Raw genomic sequence first — 18,195 nt, 5'->3', positions numbered from 1 at the left:
CAGGAAGGGCTAAGTAGAACTTTGTAAATTCTCATAGGTGGCTGTGACTTACTCTCCCGTAAACGGGTGAGGATTACATTGAACATTTCTTGACAGCTCACACCACGGAAGACTTTGAGCCCAGGCACCTGACCATTGCCAGGGGGTGGCCATTTCCCCCTCCACCCAGGAGGAGCTGGTCAACAGTTACGAGCTGGGGTCAGAGGACTGATCAGTGGCTGGGTGGTGGACTGAGAGCCTTGAGTTTGATTGACCTCCTGGCCTTTCCAAAAGACAGGTCACTTCCATGGGCCTCAGGTAACTGAGGTGTTGCTGGGCCTGGCCTTGGGAGCTGGCTGCGGCCAGCAGTGGCTGAATGACACAGAAGCAAACTTCCAGAGGGAAACTACCCAGTGATGCTGGGGACAGGGCCCTGAAGCTGCTCCATCCTGGATAATCACCAGGAAACAAATCGGCTGCCAGGCCCTGTGGTTGCCTGATGTCTGGCCGCATCCCCACGCCAAAGAGTGAGGCAGATGTAGCTGATGGGCTGATGGATGGTGGACAGACACTCTCATCGTGCCCCCCCGCCCCACTCCACCAGCCCTGGCATAGCAAAGTGCCCAGAACATTCGGACAGGGCGGTGGCTGTGGCAGGGGTGTCCCGGGCCCGGAGCTATGCTTTGCCTTTTAATCAACTCTTTTTGCAAATTCCAAGGAGGCCTTTCTGGGTGCTTAAAATACAACCATAATTTCACTCTTCTCTTAGACGCAATGTTCCCCAAAATATAACTTTCACTTTGGTCTAAAATAGCCTCAGATGACTGCAAGGCGTCAGGGCTCTGCACTCTTAGGCAGCAAGCCAGAGAGGCAGCCTTGCAGGTCTGCGAGGCATGGGAGGGCAGAGAGTGCCTGTGGACTGTCTTCCAGGTGGCTGTCCCCTCCCTAACACTTCCAGGGACCCCCTGACAAAAAGGCACAGGCAATAACAGCTGTAGGGCACCCTGATCCTCTCCACACCCCCAAAGACAACATCTCATCTTTCTGTACCCCCTCCTGCTCTGGTGTGGCCTTACTTCTCAGCTGGGCAGTCTGCAGGCTGTCACTCTGCCTCGGATCCCTCCTTCCAATCAAGTGGTTCCTTAACGCGGCTCCCGCCATTTTCCGCATCTTGTGACATCCCTGTGGTGAGCTGGGAACACCCACGCCTGCTGATATGTACTAAGCACCAGGGCTGGGAACACAGCCACCCCCTAGCCCGGGCTATGAGAAGCTTGTCCCCACGCTCATCTCTCTGGCTGAACTATCTGCGTGCCGTGAACTCCAGGGCCTCCTTCTGGGCACATATCTGGCACCCCGATGCTAGCTTCCTCCAGGGGTGCTGTGGCCCTCAGTGTACGCTGCTGGCCTGGCCCACCAGCCTCAGTGAGCTCATGCTGGCTCTCCCAGCAGCTTGTGGAGGGTCCAGGGGCTGGTGGGGGGGAAGGGCAGGGTTGGGAGGCACTGGGGTCTTGCTTGCTGTCTTCATCCCACTGTGCCTGGCAGATTGTGTTGCCCTGCAGGCAGGATGCAGGTGGCCTCAGGGCCCAGGGTGTGGCTGGAAAGCCTCCGAGGGCCCCTCCGTGAAATGAAAGATCGGGAGGGGGCCCCACGTGGCCCCCACCGTGGTCAGCCAGACCTCAAACACCCTGGCCGCACAAGTGAGCCCAGCTGCCTGTGGGACAGACAGCACTGGAGAAGGAGAGTGAAAGCTGAAAGGTGAACTTATGAGATGAACTTCTGGGACATCTACATGCAAGCCCTTCCTTTCTGACCCCTCAAAGATGGCTTACAGACTCCTCTGTGGGTAGATGTACATTAGTGGATATATGTGGGCTTCCCTTGTGGCTCAGACGGTAAAGCATCTGCCTACAATGTGGGAGACCCAGGTTATAATATATATAAGGCACAGACTAATGCAAAAAGATTTCAGTTGGGTGATAGGGATCATCTGGAACCAGTGTGGGAACTTGGCTTCCTTAGGTCTGGGAAGGGAGAACAGAGCAGAAGTCAGATGTGTGCACAGAGAAAGTAACTGGAATGTTCTAGAATGTTCCATGTGTGCAAAGTGTGAGGGGGTCAGCAAACCATTCTTGTAAAGGGTCAGATGTTCAATGGCCACCATCAGGGGACCATATGATGTCTCTGTCACAACTCTTTTGAGAGGTGCCACGGATGATACATACATGAGCAGGCACAGCTGTGTGCCAATAACACTTTACGTGTAGAAGCAGGCAGATTTAACCTGTGGGATCTAGTCTGCCAAGCCCTGGTACACACAAAAATTATATCTCAGATAAGGAAAATGATACTAAAAAAGTGAAGCAATATATGAAAAAAGCCAAGTACATGACGTGAAATCAAAAGCTACAATAAAATACGTCACAATTCTGGCAAGGGGTGGGCGGGGGGGCGGGGGGATGGGGGGGTGGGTGGGTGTGGCAGTGCAGATAACCTTGCTTGCTCTCCGGCAGTGAAAACCACCAGGGCAGTCTTGGTTTGTTTCCTGTTGGGGAGTTGCTTAAAGAAGAGGTGAACCACAGTCAGCGCCTGGTGTGAGGTTCAGAAAGTCACCCCCAGGAGGACAGGGATGGGAGGGGGTGACAAAATTTCAGTGCAGAGAAACCAGCATGAAATGCAACAGAAATCTGCTGAAGTTCTTTCATGACATTTGCCTGAAAGAAAGCCTGCAGGGAGCATGTGACTTCTCAGCTCTGGGGGGTCACCACATGGGTGACTGCATTTTTTCTTTTTCTTTTGCATTGATGAGCAGCTTTTCAAATAACATTTGAAGACTTTGCCCTAAGCACAAACTTGGATGGAAAACCCAACCCTCGTATCTGAATGAGCTTTGCTACTGGTGAGGAAGATGGGAGGAGGGACTACCCTGGTGGTCCAGTGGCTAAGAATCAGCCTGCAAATGCAGGGGACATGGGTTCGATCCCTGGTCCGGGAAGATCCCACATGCCTCGAAGCAACGAAGCCCTGCGCCACAGCTACTGAGCACGTGCTCTGAAACAAGAGCAGCCACTGCAATGAGAAGCCTGTGCACTGCAACTAGAGAGGAGCCCCTGTCTGCCTCAGCCAGAGAAAGCCCGTGCGCGTGCAGCAATAAAGACCCAATGTGGCCACACACACAAAAAAGGATCGAGGTTTCCGGTGATGGGTGGGCAGTTCTCCTGGTTGTGGCTGGCCATAGGGCGGGAAGCAGCACCAGCCGCCCGTTCCCAGGAACGAAGCAGATCGCCAGCCAGAAACAGCATCTCCGCCCACCACCTGGCCTGTGCTGAGCTGACGAGATAGAACTGAACAGAGCTGAGGTGACGTGTAACCATAATGGCACAATGTCACAGAGCCCCATCAAATCTCAACCCATCTGGGCACCGGACAACCGTTAACAGTGAAATCAATCTTTGCCCGCAGTCGGCCTAGAACTTCTCAACTGAGGAGATTCTGCCCCTCAGGGGATGCTTGGTGATATCTGGAGATGTTTATGACCGTCCTGACCGAGGGAGGGGGTGCCACTGGCATCTGGTGGGTGGAGGCCAGGGATGCTGCTCAACAGCTGACAGTGCACGGGGACGGTCCCCATCCCCAACATCAGCGGTGCAGAAGTGCAGCCTAGGTCCCCAGGTGTTTCCATCTGTGAGGCGTGAGGCTGGTCCCGCACGAGGCCTCCTTCACCCTCTCTCATCCTCCGTGGGATAGGCCCTGCTGCCGACCCCCCCGACCCTGGGTTGTGGCTTCCGCTCCTGCCCTCTCTCAGCCTGCTCTGCCAACGTAGGGCCTTCCCGGTGACTTCTTTCAACATCCTGGGGAGGCCATGCGGGGGGACAGAAGCTGCCAGACATTCTGTTGCCTGCGCCCAGGGGCTGCCCTGCCAGGGCCTCCCTCGCAGGCTCTCAAGTGGCTCAGCCTCCTGGCCTCACGGACCCCCGCCCCCCTTCCCTGTCTCCCTGTCACGTCCACCTTCCTGGGTGTCCACCCTGGACTGGCTCTCACTCCCCTTCTTCCCACCCTGACGTTCACGTTGCTGACATTCTAGCCACCAAGCCTCAAGGCCAGCCTTAGGCCAGCCGAGCCTTGACCACTGGCTGGGGTCAGGGGACGTCTGGCTGGCACATCTTGCCCTGGAGTACCCCAGGTTGCTACCCTAGACTCTCCCGAGCCTAATTCCACCACCTCCCCACCCAGTTAGCTGCCTGCTGACACCTGACACTCCCCATTAGCAGATCACGGAAACACCCCCAAACGCCTTTGTATTCACGTACAGGAGATAATCTGGCCTCTGGGTTCCTATGATCCTGGAGACAGACAGACACGCACCAGATAAAGGCTCCCAGCCCTGACACCCCTTTTGCTTTGAATGCCCTGGCCCCTGTATGGGTTTGGGGGGGTGGTTTGCGCAGCACACGACACCAGTGATTTCCCTCCTCTATCCCGATCCTGAGTGTCCTCTATGCTATGGCCCATGCCCCCAGAATGGTCCCGAGACCTGTCTGTGGCCACATGCCCCTTTCTCAACATTCAATCTTCCTGACAAACTCACCTCCTCCCGTAGCTAACAAGCAAAACCAGGAGGTGCCCCAGCTTGCTGCAGGTCCCCACATGACTGGACAACCTCTACGGCCCGACAAGTGCTGGGGTCCAGGGGGCTCTGTGTTCCTGGCACATCCCTTGGATAAAGCCTCTCCCCTAGACCACAGTCCTCACCAGCATCCTGGGAGAAGCCACAGGCAGCACACGCAGCCATCTCCGACCCCGCCTCTTCCTCCCCTTGGACTGTCTACTTTGATCGGATGCCTCAGCTCAAGAACCCTGGCCTGCTTTCCGAGGCCCCTGGTGGCCTGCCCCACACATTCGCTCCCCACTGCTCCCAAAGGCCAGATGCCTTCTGGCCACCAGGCTCTTAGCAGATGCGGCAGGCCCACGCAGATGCGTGACACCGATGGACAGTCGTAGGTGTGTCTGCTGGCACCCATCCAGCCCTTGGCATGCCCCGAGGCCTGCATACCTGGAGCAGGCTGCTGGCCAGGGCCCCACTCTCCTCCCGGGCTTGGCTCAGTCAACCCCGAAAGTCTCCAGCGGGATCACCTCCATGTCTGCCTGGTACCCCCTACCCTCCTGTTATGGGCAGAGAAGGATGCTGGCCTTGCTGGGGCAGGGAAGGGACCCAGAGCCCAGGAGGAAACTCAACTGCAGAGTCAGCCAGACAAAGGAGTGAAATGCTGAGAAAGCTTGTGAAAGATAAATAAAATGTGGTCTTATCTGTAGAGCAGACTATTACTCAGCCAGAGAAAGGAACGAAGCACTGACACACGCTGCAGCGAGGACGTGTGTGTATTTACTGCTCAGTGGTGTCTGACTCCCTGTGGCCTCATGGACTGCCGGCCACCAGGCTCCTCTGTCCATGGGATTCTCCAGGCAAGAATACTGGAGTGCCCTCCTCCAGGGGATCTTTCTGACCCAGGGATTGAACCCGCATCTCCTGCATTACAGGTGGATTCTTTACCATCGGAGACACCAGTGACGCACAGATAAACCTGGAAAAAAACCAAGCTGAGTGCAAGGAATCAGACACAAAGACCACAACTTGTATGACCCCATGAAACGTCCAGAAATGCCCAGAACAGGCAAACTCGCAGAGCCAGAAAGCAGATCAGGGGCTGGAGGAGGGGGAATGGGGAGTGACTGCTGATGGTTTCCTCCGGGGTGACAGAAACGTTCTGGTACTAGAGGTGGAGGTGGCACCACACTGGGAATGTACTAAAAGCACTATATTGTTCACTGGAAATGGGTGAGTTTTATCTTAACAAAGCTCTTCAACAGAAAAACCTAAGCAAAGAGGCACACCCCTGGCTCTGGAACCTTCTATTATTCCAGCTGAGTGGCTCTGCCCATGTGCCCTCAATGATGGGCAAGGACTGGCCCATCCTTGCCTTGTGGGAGGGAGGGACATGGTTTGTGCAGGTATCCGTATGAGGAAAGGTCAAGGTGAATGGTGGGCGGCATGTTGATTCGGGATGACATGCCCAGGTAGCTTGCAGGTGCTGCCAGGGGACAGACCAACAGTGGCTGATGGGTGGGTGGGAGGGAGGCTGGAGGAGTCTGGGGTCAGGTGATTTTGGGTCTGTGGGACCCTCAGTGGGGGCTGGTGCTCAGGACCCAGGCTGGCACAGTCCCAGGACATGCTCTTTTAGGGTCCCTGCGGAGGGGTCAGGGGCAGCAGAAAGCTCCGAGAGCCCACTGTCCTGTCACTGTCCTCCCGCAGATGTACCCAACAGCTAGGGGGCCATCTCCCAGCCTTCCCTCTCTGTGTGGGCCAGGCCACGGTGGCTACATGGAAGCGCTGAAACCTCAGCTTCTGGCCGTTTGGGAAAAGAGTCCAGCCAGCAAGGATCCTCGTTTCATTTCTGCTTTCGAAATTAAAACCCTGTGCGCGTTGGCGAATGTTAGTGGTGACTGTTACAGTTAAGGACAGAGAGAACCCGAGCCTAAGCACCGCCCCCATCTGCAGCCCTGATGCCAAGGCAGAGGGGCACATCCCAGGTAGGCTGTGCGGCCAGACCCGTGGCCAGTGCCAGGGCTGCAGCACCGAGTCGCCAGGTTCTTACAGGGCATGTGGCATGGGTCACGGCCCCGACTGCACGGCCCGGCTAGCCTGTCTTCTGCACCTTCAGCATTTCTGAGCTGGAACAGCAGCCCTGCGTGGATGCCGTGTTTCCGGGGGTGGTTCGCAGGGCGGCCGCAGGGCAGCTGAGCGACACCGTGTGAAGTGGTGACAGTGACAGTTAGCTGTGGCGGGCGGACAGACCAGCTGATTGCAACCGGCTTTCCACGCTGCCCCCTTCCTGTTTTCTGGTCAGAATTGCAGAGCAAGTTTGCAGCCTGCGCCCGGGGGGGGCGCCCGGCGACACCCAAACCTCAAAACAACTCAACTTCTCCTTTCAGGGAGCTGACAAAAAGTCCCAGTCGGCTTTCTGTGGCCTCAGCCAAGCTGAGAGAGGAAATCTTTTTCACGAAGATGCAGAGGGGTACCCAGGCTCAGGCTGGGTGTTAAGCGTGGTCCGGCTGTGGCTGCCTGCGGTGTGGCCTGGGGCACCCAGACTGTTCTGGGTGGACGCACATCCCTCAGAAAGATATGCCCAACTCCTTATCCCTGGAGTCTGGGAGTGGGACCTTCTTTGGAAATAGGGTCTCTGCAGATGGAATTAATGGGCTTCCCTGGTGGCCCAGTGGAAAAGAATCCACTTGCCAATGCAGGAGACACAGGTTCAATCCCTGGGTCAGGAAGATCCCCTGGAGAAGGCATGGCATGGCAACCCACTCCAGTGTTCTTGCCTGGAGAATCCCACGGACAGAGGAGCCTCGAGGGCTACAGTCCGTGTGGCACAAGAGACGGACAAAAGACTGAGCGAATAAACAGCAGGTGGAATTAAGGGAAGGATCTGGAGGTGAGATCGTCTTGGATTTAGGGTAGGCCCTAAATCCAATGAGACAGTGCCCTTCTAAGAGAAAGGAGAGTGCTTGCTTCGGCATCACATATCCTGCAATTGTGACGATGCAGAGGTCAGCATGGCTCCTGTGCAAGGATGACATGTAAATTCGTGAAGCATTCCATAGTTTGGGAAGCTGTGGGACATATATACAATGGAATATCACTTAGCTATCAAAACGAATGTATTTGAGTCAGTTCCAATGAGGTGGATGAACCTAGTGCCTCTTATACAGAATGAAATAAGTCAGACAGAGAAAAACAAATGTCGTATATTAATGCATATATATGGAATCTAGAGACAGAGTACTGATGATTCTATCTGCAGGGCAGCAAAGGAGACACAGACATAAAGAACAGACTTGTGGACACAGCGGGGGAAGGAGAGGGTGGGACGACTAGAGAGAGTGGCGTGGAAACATACACAGTACCATGTGTAAACCAGACAGCCAGTGGGGGCTTGCTGTATGGCTCAGGGAACCCGAAGCCAGGGCTCTGTGACAGCCTAGAGGGGCGGGATGGGGAAGGAGGGGCCATATGCATACCTGCGGTTGATTCATGTTGACGGATGGCAGAAACCAACACAATATTGTAAAGCAATTACCCTCTAACTAAAAACCTTACACAGTTAAATTTTAAAAATTAAATAAATAAAATTAATACTTATTTGTTAACAAAAAAAAGAGAGAGAGAGAGAGAAAGGAGATTCAAGATAGAGAGACAGATGGGGAGAAGACCATATGGAAACAGCAGCTGAGCCTGGAGTGATGTGGCCACAAGCCAAGGAACACCAGAGAGGCGGCCACCAGAAACCAGGAGAGAGACGTGGGAAGGACTCTCCATGGGGGCCTTCAGGAGCAGCCCATCCTGTCCAGACCTTGATTTCAGACATCTAGCCCCGAGAAATGCGAGAGAAGACATCTCTGTTGTTTTAAGAGCCCCACCTCCAACTCTGTCCCGTGTATGCTGCCCTGGGATGTCAGCCCCAGGACATTTACACACCAGCATGCCTCTCTGGGGCTCTGTTTTCTGGTCTTTAAAACGAGCAGAGCTGCTGTGACTCCTCAGAGAGGTGATGACGACTGTGGCACCTGAAGCCTGACACCCCAGGGGCCTGAAGGCTTGACAGCTAATTATTCCTGTTATTAGCAAGGAACTCTCAGGCTTCCCTGCTGGCTCAGGGGTAGAGAATCTGCCTGCCGAAGCAGGAAACATGGGTTCAACCCCTGATCCGGGAGGATTTCACATGCCTTGGAGCAACTAAACCTGTGTGCCACAGCTACTGCAACTGTGCTCTAGAGCCTGGGAGCCGCAACTGCTGAGCCCATGTGCCACGACTGCTGAATCCCCTGCACCCCGAAGCCCAAGCTCCACAAGCAGAGAAGCCAGGGCAGTGAGAAGCCTGCACACAACTAGAGAGCACCTCTGCTCGCCACAACCAAGAAAAGCCTGAGCAGCAACAAAGCCCAAGCATGGCCAAAACAAAGAAGGAAAACTACATATCACATACTGTATTAGAAAAAAAAGTAACTCTCAAGTTAGCCCAGAATGGTTGGGACTGACTTATGGACAATTCTAAGCCATCAACACTTGAAAGAAACAGTGCCTGGGTCTCGTGGGACCACCAGCTGTGACTAAGGCAGCTATTCTCACCCAGGGAGACTCGGCTGGCACTTGGTGATGTCTGGGGACACTCTGTGGTTGTCGCCAGTGGGGGCATGGGGTGCTATTGGCATCAGGTGGCTGGAGGCCAGGGGTGCAGCTCAGCACCCTGCAACGCACAGGATGGCCCCCAGCCTGGAGTGACCCAGCCCGAGATGTCAGCGGTCCTTTGGCTGCACAGCCCAGCTTGAAACTAAAACCACCTTCTCTCTTTCCAAACGGTTGCCTCAGGAAGCACATTTATGGCCAAGACATGCCTTTGGCTCGAGTCTGTTTTGGAAGCTGGCATGGGCTCCTCCCTCCTAAAACCCCTGGAGAAATTGAGCCTCCCCGGCTCACACTCTCGAGGCTCGAGGGATGCAGCTGGGCGAGGTCAGAGGCGTCTGACTCACCAGGTGCAGACACCCGCCATGGAGGTGACTAACAGCCCTCAAAGAAAGGGCCAGAACCCTCTGGGGCAATAGCAGGGGAGGAGCACGGAGGCCAGCAGAGGAAGGAGGGGTCCCCAGGATGGCCCCTGGGGAGGAAGGCATGAGACACAGTCAGCTGTCACTTGGCAGGGTGTTGCTATGGACTGACTTATGTCCCCCCACAGAAGGCTTGTATATATCATCTTGACACCGGAACCTGTGAACGTGGCCTTATATGGAAATGGGTCTCTGCTGACGTAATTAGTCAGGATGAAGTCATCCTGGATTGGGGCCGGTCCTAAACCCAATGACTGGCGTCTTTAGGGGAAGAGAAGGCGGTGTGATGACAGAGACAGGGATTATAGTGATGTGGCCACGAGCCCAGGAGCGCCTGCCCGGAGCCCCGGAAGCTGCAAGAGGCACGGAAGCATCCTTTCCTAGAGCCTTTGGAGGGAGCGAGGCTCCGCCCACACCTAGCTTCAGATTCCAGGCCTCCGGAACTGTTGGAGGGAGGGAATTCCTCTCTTTGACGCCAACGAGCCTGTGATGCTTTTGCGGCACTAGGAACCTCATTCTGGTGCCCGAGATGCTCCTCGTCTAGAAAGGAGGCTAGCTGTGGGGTCCGCGCTGCTCCCCGGCTGTGCTGCACGAACTTGGGGCTTGGCATCCTCATCACACCTTGGTGTGGCCCGCCCCCGCCTGCCTGGATCTGTGAGGGGTGAATGGTCCACTTGGCAGATCGCCACGCTCAGGAAATGCTGGGTCTGCTCTCTTGTTCCTGTCCCCAGTTCTAAAGTTATTGAGTGTCTGCACCATTTTATCCAGCCACTGCTGGGAGGACAGCGGGGCCCAGTGGTTGAGACTCTGCACCTCCAATGCGGGGGCCTTGGGTTCGATCCCTGGTGGGGGAACCAGGAGCCCACGTCATGAGTGGCACAACCAAGTAAATAAATAATTTTTTTTTGAAGCTAGGATACCCTCCATAGCTCCCATAACACACAGTACCCACCCTGCAATCCTGCAAGGCCTTGAATGACCTGTCACCTCCCTGTCCCCACCGCCTTCTGCTCTGCCCCTTCTCACTCCACTCTGACCCCTTCTCAGGCCCTCTAGGACCCCTGACTTTCCTTCCACACGCCAGGCACGGTCCAAGCCTCCTGGACTTTGCTCTGGCTGTGTTCTCCTTCCAGGCCTGGCTCACATCACCTTCTCTCCTCGTTTCCCTACCCATTCTTCCTTGAGCCCACCACTGTTCTTTTTAAAAAAAAAAAAAAAAAAAAAAACTTGTCTATTTTTAATTGGAGAATAATTGCTTTGCGATATTGTGCTGGTTTCTGCCATCCATCAACATGAATCAGCCACAGGTATACATATGTCCTCTCCCTCTTGAACCTCCCTCCCACCTCCCACCCCATCCCACCCCTCTAGGGGGTCACAGAGCACCGCACTGAGCTCCCTGCATCACGCAGCAAATTCCCACTACCTATTTTGCATACAGTAACGTATATGTTTCAATGCTACTCTCCCAATTCGTCCCAGCCTCTCCATCCCCACTGTGTTCACCAGTCTGTTCTCCGTCTGCGGCTCCACTGCTGCCCCGCAGATAGGTTCATGGGTACCATCTTCCTAGATCCTACAGACGTGTGCTAATGTACCACATTTGTTTTTCTTTTTCTGACTCACTTCACTCTCTGTTCTTTTTCCTTTGTTTGCTTTTGGCCATGCCATGCAGCATGTGGGATCTTAGCTTCCCAAGGACTGAACCCCTGCCCCCTACACTGGAAGCACAGAGACTTAACCACTGGATTGCCGACTTGTTCTTACTGGCTCGTAGCTCACACTCGAGACCCACTGTCTTTCTCTCTGCCTGCTCCTTGCCACTGGCCCGCAGCTCCCTGTGGGCAGGCCTCTGTGGCGGTTGTGGCCACTGCATAGCCCAGCGCCAGAACAGCGCCTGCACGTGAAGCATTTGAGGGAGGAATGGATGAGAGGAGGGAACGCACGCAGGGAACACGGTATCGATAAGAAAAGTGTCCATTCCTCAGGAGTTTTTAAAACACGCTTGCCCAAAAAAAAAAAAAAAGGCAAGCAATCTTTACGTTACGTGCATAGAAGAAGACAGAAATAGGCCATGTGTGCTGGCGTGGGGCCCAGCTGGACAGCCCCGGCTAGTTTCTGGTTGATGATCTCAGAGATCGTCAGAGAGGAAGAGGAACTGAAACGCACTCAGCAGGCGCAGTCTAGATGGGATTTCACTGAATTCCGTCCTCTTAGAAGCCAGAGGTCAATGCTTCAGGGTCGGTGGGGGTCTAGGGCTCTATGGATGGACTGTGGCACACCCAGGGGTTGTCACTCGGAACATGGAGACGTGAGGTCTCGGACCGAGCAAAGATGCAGAGCAGCCTTAGGACCAGTGTGTAGTCCTAGGCCAGCAATGCTGGGCTGAGAGGATGACAAACGGTGACTCCAGCCATCCGGCACCCTGGAAAAGGGAAAACTGCGGACAGCGGGGCTTCCCAGGCGGTGCAGTGGTAAGGACGCCACCTGCCAACGCAGGAGGCACAGAAGACGTGGGCTCAATCCCTCGCTCGGGAAGACCCCCTGCAGTGGGAAATGGCAACCCAATTCAGTATTCTTGCCTGGAGAATGCCATGGACACAGGAGCCTGTGGGTTACAGTCCCTGGGGTCACAAAGAGTCAGATATGACTAGGTGTGTGCACAAACACACACACACACACACACACGGAGACGGTAACAGGCTCAGTGGTTTCCAGGAGCTGAAGGGAGGTTGGGGGACAAACAGGCAGAACACGAGGGACTTCTAAGGCAGTGTAGCTACTCTATGATCCTCACGGTGGACACATGACCTTGTGCATCTGTCCAAACTCGAAGCATGTGCAATGCTGAGTGGATCCTAATGCACACCGTGCACTGTCGTTAATAATACTGCGTCAATGTTGGCTCACCAATAGTAAACAAATACACCAGGCCAACACAACACATTAATGACAGAGGGAAGTGTGTGTGTGTTGGGAGGTGGCGGGAGAATATAGCAACTCTCTGGACCACCTGTTCAATGTTTCTATAAACCTAAAACCGCTCAAAGACATAGCATAATTTGTTGGTTTTTTTCTGTAATGTCGGAAAAACCCGAATGAACTTTTGGGTCAACCAAAATGTTGCTATATTTAATAAAATCTAACTATTTAAGGTTAAGTTTCATACTCAAAATTATTTAATCGTTGTAAAATCTTATTAGAAGCAGAAAGAAAGAAAGCAGGGTCTCAGACCCCAAACCCAGAGGTGCACACCCCTGGGCCCCCACGTGGCCCTGGCTCTCACCAGGAGACAACGGTTAAGCTATGTTCTGAGATGTGGCAGCATTCCGTCCGAAGACTCCAGGGGTGAGGGCCACTGGGACCACTCCCACTGCCCTGTGTCCAGAGGCTCATCCACAGTGACGCGGCTGTGACCCGTGTGGCGTCCGGCCGATGCAGACACTGGAGAAGGCGCAGGAGGCTGGGGTGCTAGGTGGCCCCCTCCTCTGGTTGGTCCCCAGCCACCAGGCCTGCACTCACCTCGCTGGCTTCTTTCTACCCCACAGCCCCACCCTCACCAGAAACACCCTGCACAAACTATTCAGTTTGGACACGCCACCCTTTCCTTTCTGGGACCCAGCGTGCAGAGTGCCACCCCTCCAGACATCAGGAGTACATTAAGAGGACACTGAGGCATCGATCAGGACTTGTTATTTTCTATATCTGAGGCTTTGACACCTGGGGCCTGGCTGACCCCGCGGGGATTCCTAGAGAGAAGAAAGGACCCTCCTACGAGCATGCCTTCCAAACACAGACCAACCGTTTTAGAGCCCACACCGTCCCCCGCTACCTCTGTCATTCTGTTTTCACCCTCAAGGCTGCTCTCCCCAGGCCCTGAACCACCCAGGGGAGACCATTCAACTAGGCCAGTCCTTATGCCCCCAAACTCCGAAATTATTCACACCAGCCAATCCTGTGCCTGCTTGCCCTGACTCACTGGACCTTCTCCACGGAAACCATGACAGACTCCTGCCTACACACTCCCCTGGCTCTCGCTGCTTCCGACGGACCCTGGTGCCTCCCTGTGTGGCCCTGCCCAGGGCACGCTGAACCTCCTGTTTCTGAGGAATCGTGACTGTAACTGCCTTCTCCAAGGCCGCTGCGGTGCTGTATCTGAATGATCATGGAGTCTGCATGTGAAGGCCCCCTCCCGCTGACCGGCCCCCACTTACCTCCAGCACGGGGCCAGCGCCGAGGATGGTCCTCTCGACGCCGCTGGCGTAGCCCTTCTGGCTCAGGGCGGTGAGGCAGTGGATGAGGAAGTTGGTGCTCTGCGTCTTGCCCGAGCCGCTCTCGCCCGAGATGACGATGCACTGGTTGATGTGCTTCCGGAGCATGGCATAGTAGGCCACGTCGGCCAGCGCGAACACATGAGGCTCCAGCTTGCCCAGCTGCTGGTTCTCGTACATCTTCACGTACTTCGGGTTGTAGATGGGGAGGAACTTGAAGGGGTTGACGGCTACAAGGATGCTGCCGGCGTACGTGTAGATCTTCTGCTGCAGGAAGCGGTGCCTGAGGTTCTTCAGGAGGTTCTCCTCCGTCAGCTCGGGGAGGTTGCACAGGTCGTCAAAGTCTGCCTGTGGCCGGGGCAGGAGGCCGCGCTCCACCAGGCGCCGAGTGGCCGTGGCCTGGGAGGCAAGCTGCATGTGCAAGTACTTGATGGTCCCGTCGGGGTCGCGCTCCTGCAGCAGGAAGTAGTAGCCGTCCTCCCGAGGGTGCTCGTCGTGTGCCCGCCGCGGCCACAGCAGCACGCGGTGCACGGGCGAGTCGCTGGCGTCCAGCACCCACTCCTCCCCACCCGTCTCCTTGACCTCCACCAGCACGTAGCGCTTGCTGCCGTCCAGCTGCAGGCGGGCGACGGCGTCCTGGATGACGTCGGACGTGGTGCTGTCCTTGGTGGCCGGCACGCGGCATGAGGCCAGGGGTGGGGCCTGGCTCTCGCTGGTGGCCAGCTGCGGGTAGATGTGCAGGTGGTATGCCGCCTGCCCCCGGCGGCCGGCGCTGCCCGCCTCGTTCACACTCATCCTGCCGGCAGCCTGGCCTCAGCATGCCTCCCGGGCTCGGGGCGCGCCTCCTGGAGCTGGAAGGGAGGGGTGGCACCGTCAGAGGGGGTGGAGGGCGGAGGGGTGGGGCAACACTGACGCCCACGGCCTGGATCCATGGGCTGTCCTGAAGCCAGAAAGGCCAAGGAGTCTCGTCCATCTTTAACATGACCCTGACTTCAGGTTCATGGCTCCCACAGAGCGACATCACTGGAGTCTGTCCACATCCCAGGCTGCATCCCTGCCTACCAGCCTCTCAACCCTCAAGTCCAGGGACCACAGCCATCTCTCAGCTCAGTCCTTCCTGGCCTCTCCTCTATGACAAATACTCCTCTGGCAAGTTCCCAAGCAGATGAAAACTCAGCCCCACATGCCTTGGTTACATCCTCCAAACACAAGAGGGGCAGAGAGGGGAAGGGTGGGATGAGCAAGACTGACCTTGCCTGGAAACTCAGGGACCGCGAAACCCCACTGAGGAGGATGAAGTCAGGGAGCGCCTCCGCGCCGCCCCCCCCAAAAAAAAACTTGCTCCAGAGAACTCTTCAGTGGAGATTAACTTCTAGAACCCACAACTCCATTCTCATCATGACGAGAACATCTGGCAGACCCAGATCGGAGGCCTCCTACAGGAGTTCTGGTCAATTCTCCCCAAGGCTGTGAAAGACTGAGGAGCCGCCCCAGCCAGAGGAAACTGGGGAGCTGTGATGACTGAAAGTCCCAGGGTTGTCTGCACAGGGTCATGATGGGAGAGAAGACGTGAAGGAAGAACTGGTGATGTCTGAATAAGGTCAGGTGGTTGGTGAATAGCAGTGTGTTGGTGTCAGTTTCTTAGTTGTACAAACGTACCCTGAGAGTGTGAGGTGTTCACATTCAGGCAACATGGGTGAGGGGTTCAGGGGACTCCCTGTTTGGTCTTTGCAACTTTTCTGGAAACCTAAAATGACTTTCTTGGTCGTCCAGTGGTTAAGCATCCACCTTGCAAGGAAGGGGATGTGGGTTCGATCCCCGGTCCAGGAACTAAGATCCCACATGCAGCTAAGCCCACAGGCTCTGGAGCCCACACGACACAACAAAGGTGTGCTTCAGCTAACTGACGCGGTCAGATGCGTATTTTAGAGGATGACCCCAGCAGAAACAGCCTGTTTAGAAAAAAACAATTGCTCCTGAAGACATTTTGAGAAAAGAAAAAAGGCAGTCAATGCTGGCAACAGCTCCCTTTTGTGTCTTGAGGCGAGAGGCAGGAACGCAGTGTGGGTCACGCAGGGCTGACTGTGCGCCACCCGAGTGTGGCTGCAGATACAAAGATGAACCAGACCTTGGCTCAGAGCCCAGTGGGAGATGCCAATATGCAAACAGATGCGAGAGGTTATCAACCATGAGCGTGAGAAACTACTGTCCCCGAGAGCCAGAGAAGGCTTTAGGGAAGTGGTGCCATCTGAGAGGGTTCTACAGGATGAAGAGGCATTCGTTCAACAGGAAGGCAAAGGAGGGACGAGAGTATGGTAGGCCCAATGTCTATTTTTGTAAAAAAAAAAAAAAAAAAAAGTTTCACTGGAATGAAGCTCTGCCCATTCATGCCCATACTATCTACATCTGCCTTTGTTATAACAACACAATTACGACAGAGACTGGTAACCTGAAGGCCTGGAAACTTGAACATGTTTTCTTCCCAGTCCTTTGTAGAAACAGTAGGCTGAGGTCTGCATGACCCAGCCCTGTGGACACGAGGGGCCACAGAGGCTGTGATGATCTGGACTCTGGGAAACTGAGTCCCACCACAGTGCTAGGAGGGCAGGCGACAGGCCAGGCTGAACAAAGCAGACATAATGAAGCAGCCACAAACAGGGAGGCAGGTAGAGGCAGCCGGCAGGAAGGCTGGAGTAGACGGGGACATTTCATTTCCTACACTTTCTCTCAAATTATTAAGGAACTTTGGTATCTTTCCTTCCAGCTTAATATTCAACAGATGTTACACGTTTTAACAAAGCCTGAATTGCTCTTAATGGGATATGTTGGTACATATGAACATGTCTCCCTGTCATGAAATATGCTCTGAAACATGATTTCTGAGTTCCTGGACACACAACGTTGTGTAGAACTCTTGAGAATTTCCTTGGAATCAGTTAACTCACGCAGAATCAGCAGATAAATGGATGTGAACATTGCTAAGCGTCTTTCCTCAAAATGCCACAGTATCCGCAGAAAAATGATGAACGATAGAAACACTTTGGCAGTTTCCTTAAAAGTTAGTATATGCCTAGTGGCTGACCCACTCCTAGCGATGGAACTACTCCTGGGAGTTACTCCAGAAACACGAAGCAGATGTTCATACACAGACTGTACACAAATGATCTCACTGACACCATTTCTAAAAGCCCCAGACTAGAAACACCATCAGTGCACACAAACCGGTGACTGGACGAATAAACCAGCCACACAATGAACATGACTCACCTGCGAGAATGGACCGACCTCTGACCCTCACAACAGCAGAGAACACCACAGAACAATCCTGGAATCTGAGTGCTGAGTGAAAGAGCGAAGATGGAAAGGAATATACACAGACCCCAAATTCCACTCCTAGGTATGAACCCCAAGGACTTAAAGACAGGTATCCACACAGATACTTGTACACATGCGTTCACAACAACCCTATTAGCCAAAAGGTGGAAAACACCCAAATTTCCATCAGCTGATGAAAGAGTGGAACGGTCCTTGCTACAATGTGGACGAACCCTGAAAACATCACGCTGTTACAGGACTCTGTCTATTAGGAAATGCCCAGAATGGGTAAACCCATAGGCATGGGCAAAACCACAGACTAGTGGTTGCCAGCGGCAACCAACTCACAGGGGAGTGAGGTGGGGGATGGGGAGAAACTGCTGACGGATGCAGGGTCTCCTTTGGGGTGATGGAAGAGTTCTGGAGCTACACAGAGGTGATGGCTGCACAACATTATGAACATGCTAAATATCAATGAATTGCTCACTTTAATGTTATATGAATGCTGTATGTTAATTTACTGTGATGTGAATTTCACCTCAATAAAAATTTCAAAGCAGTATATATATATCACATGATTCCACATACTCCCGACCCTTGAACAACACGGGTTTGAACTCCGTGGCTCCACTTACATGCACATTTTTTTCACTATATGTGTACTTGGCATGTTTAGTTGCTCAGTCGTGTCTGACTCTTTGTGAACCCACGGACTGTTGCCCGCCAGGCTCCTCTGTCCATGGGATTTCCCAGGCAAGAACACTGGAGTGGGCTACCATGCCCTCCTCCAGGGGATCTTCCTGACTCAGGGATAGAACCTGCGTCTCCCGCATTGGCAGGTGGATTCTTTACTACTGGGCCATTCTTTACTAGTGAAGCACACACACATTATAGACTTTAGTACCACATGACCTGTGGCTGGCTGAATCCCAGGGTGGAGTGCTGTGTGTAACTGTAAAGTGATACA

General features: G+C 54.3%; 1 protein-coding gene and 1 non-coding gene across 2 annotated transcripts in view; one reads left to right on the top strand and one right to left on the bottom strand.

Annotated features, from left to right (window-relative positions):
- The window catches only part of MYO9B (myosin IXB), a 107,881-nt gene that overhangs the window by 71,778 nt on the left and 17,908 nt on the right, over positions 1–18,195 (bottom strand). The window contains exon 2 of the mRNA XM_070373264.1: positions 13,857–14,764. Coding sequence (XP_070229365.1) covers positions 13,857–14,708 — 852 coding nt within the window. The 5' untranslated portion in view covers positions 14,709–14,764. The remainder of the gene's footprint in view (positions 1–13,856; positions 14,765–18,195) is intronic.
- LOC138988675 (U6 spliceosomal RNA) lies at positions 7,542–7,645 on the top strand. The gene has a single exon (XR_011464944.1). It is a non-coding gene; the product is annotated as a U6 spliceosomal RNA (small nuclear RNA).

Source organism: Bos mutus, chromosome 7 (genome assembly GCF_027580195.1).
Source record: "Bos mutus isolate GX-2022 chromosome 7, NWIPB_WYAK_1.1, whole genome shotgun sequence".
Lineage (NCBI taxonomy): Eukaryota > Metazoa > Chordata > Mammalia > Artiodactyla > Bovidae > Bos > Bos mutus.
This window is presented reverse-complemented; position numbering and strand designations above follow the sequence as displayed.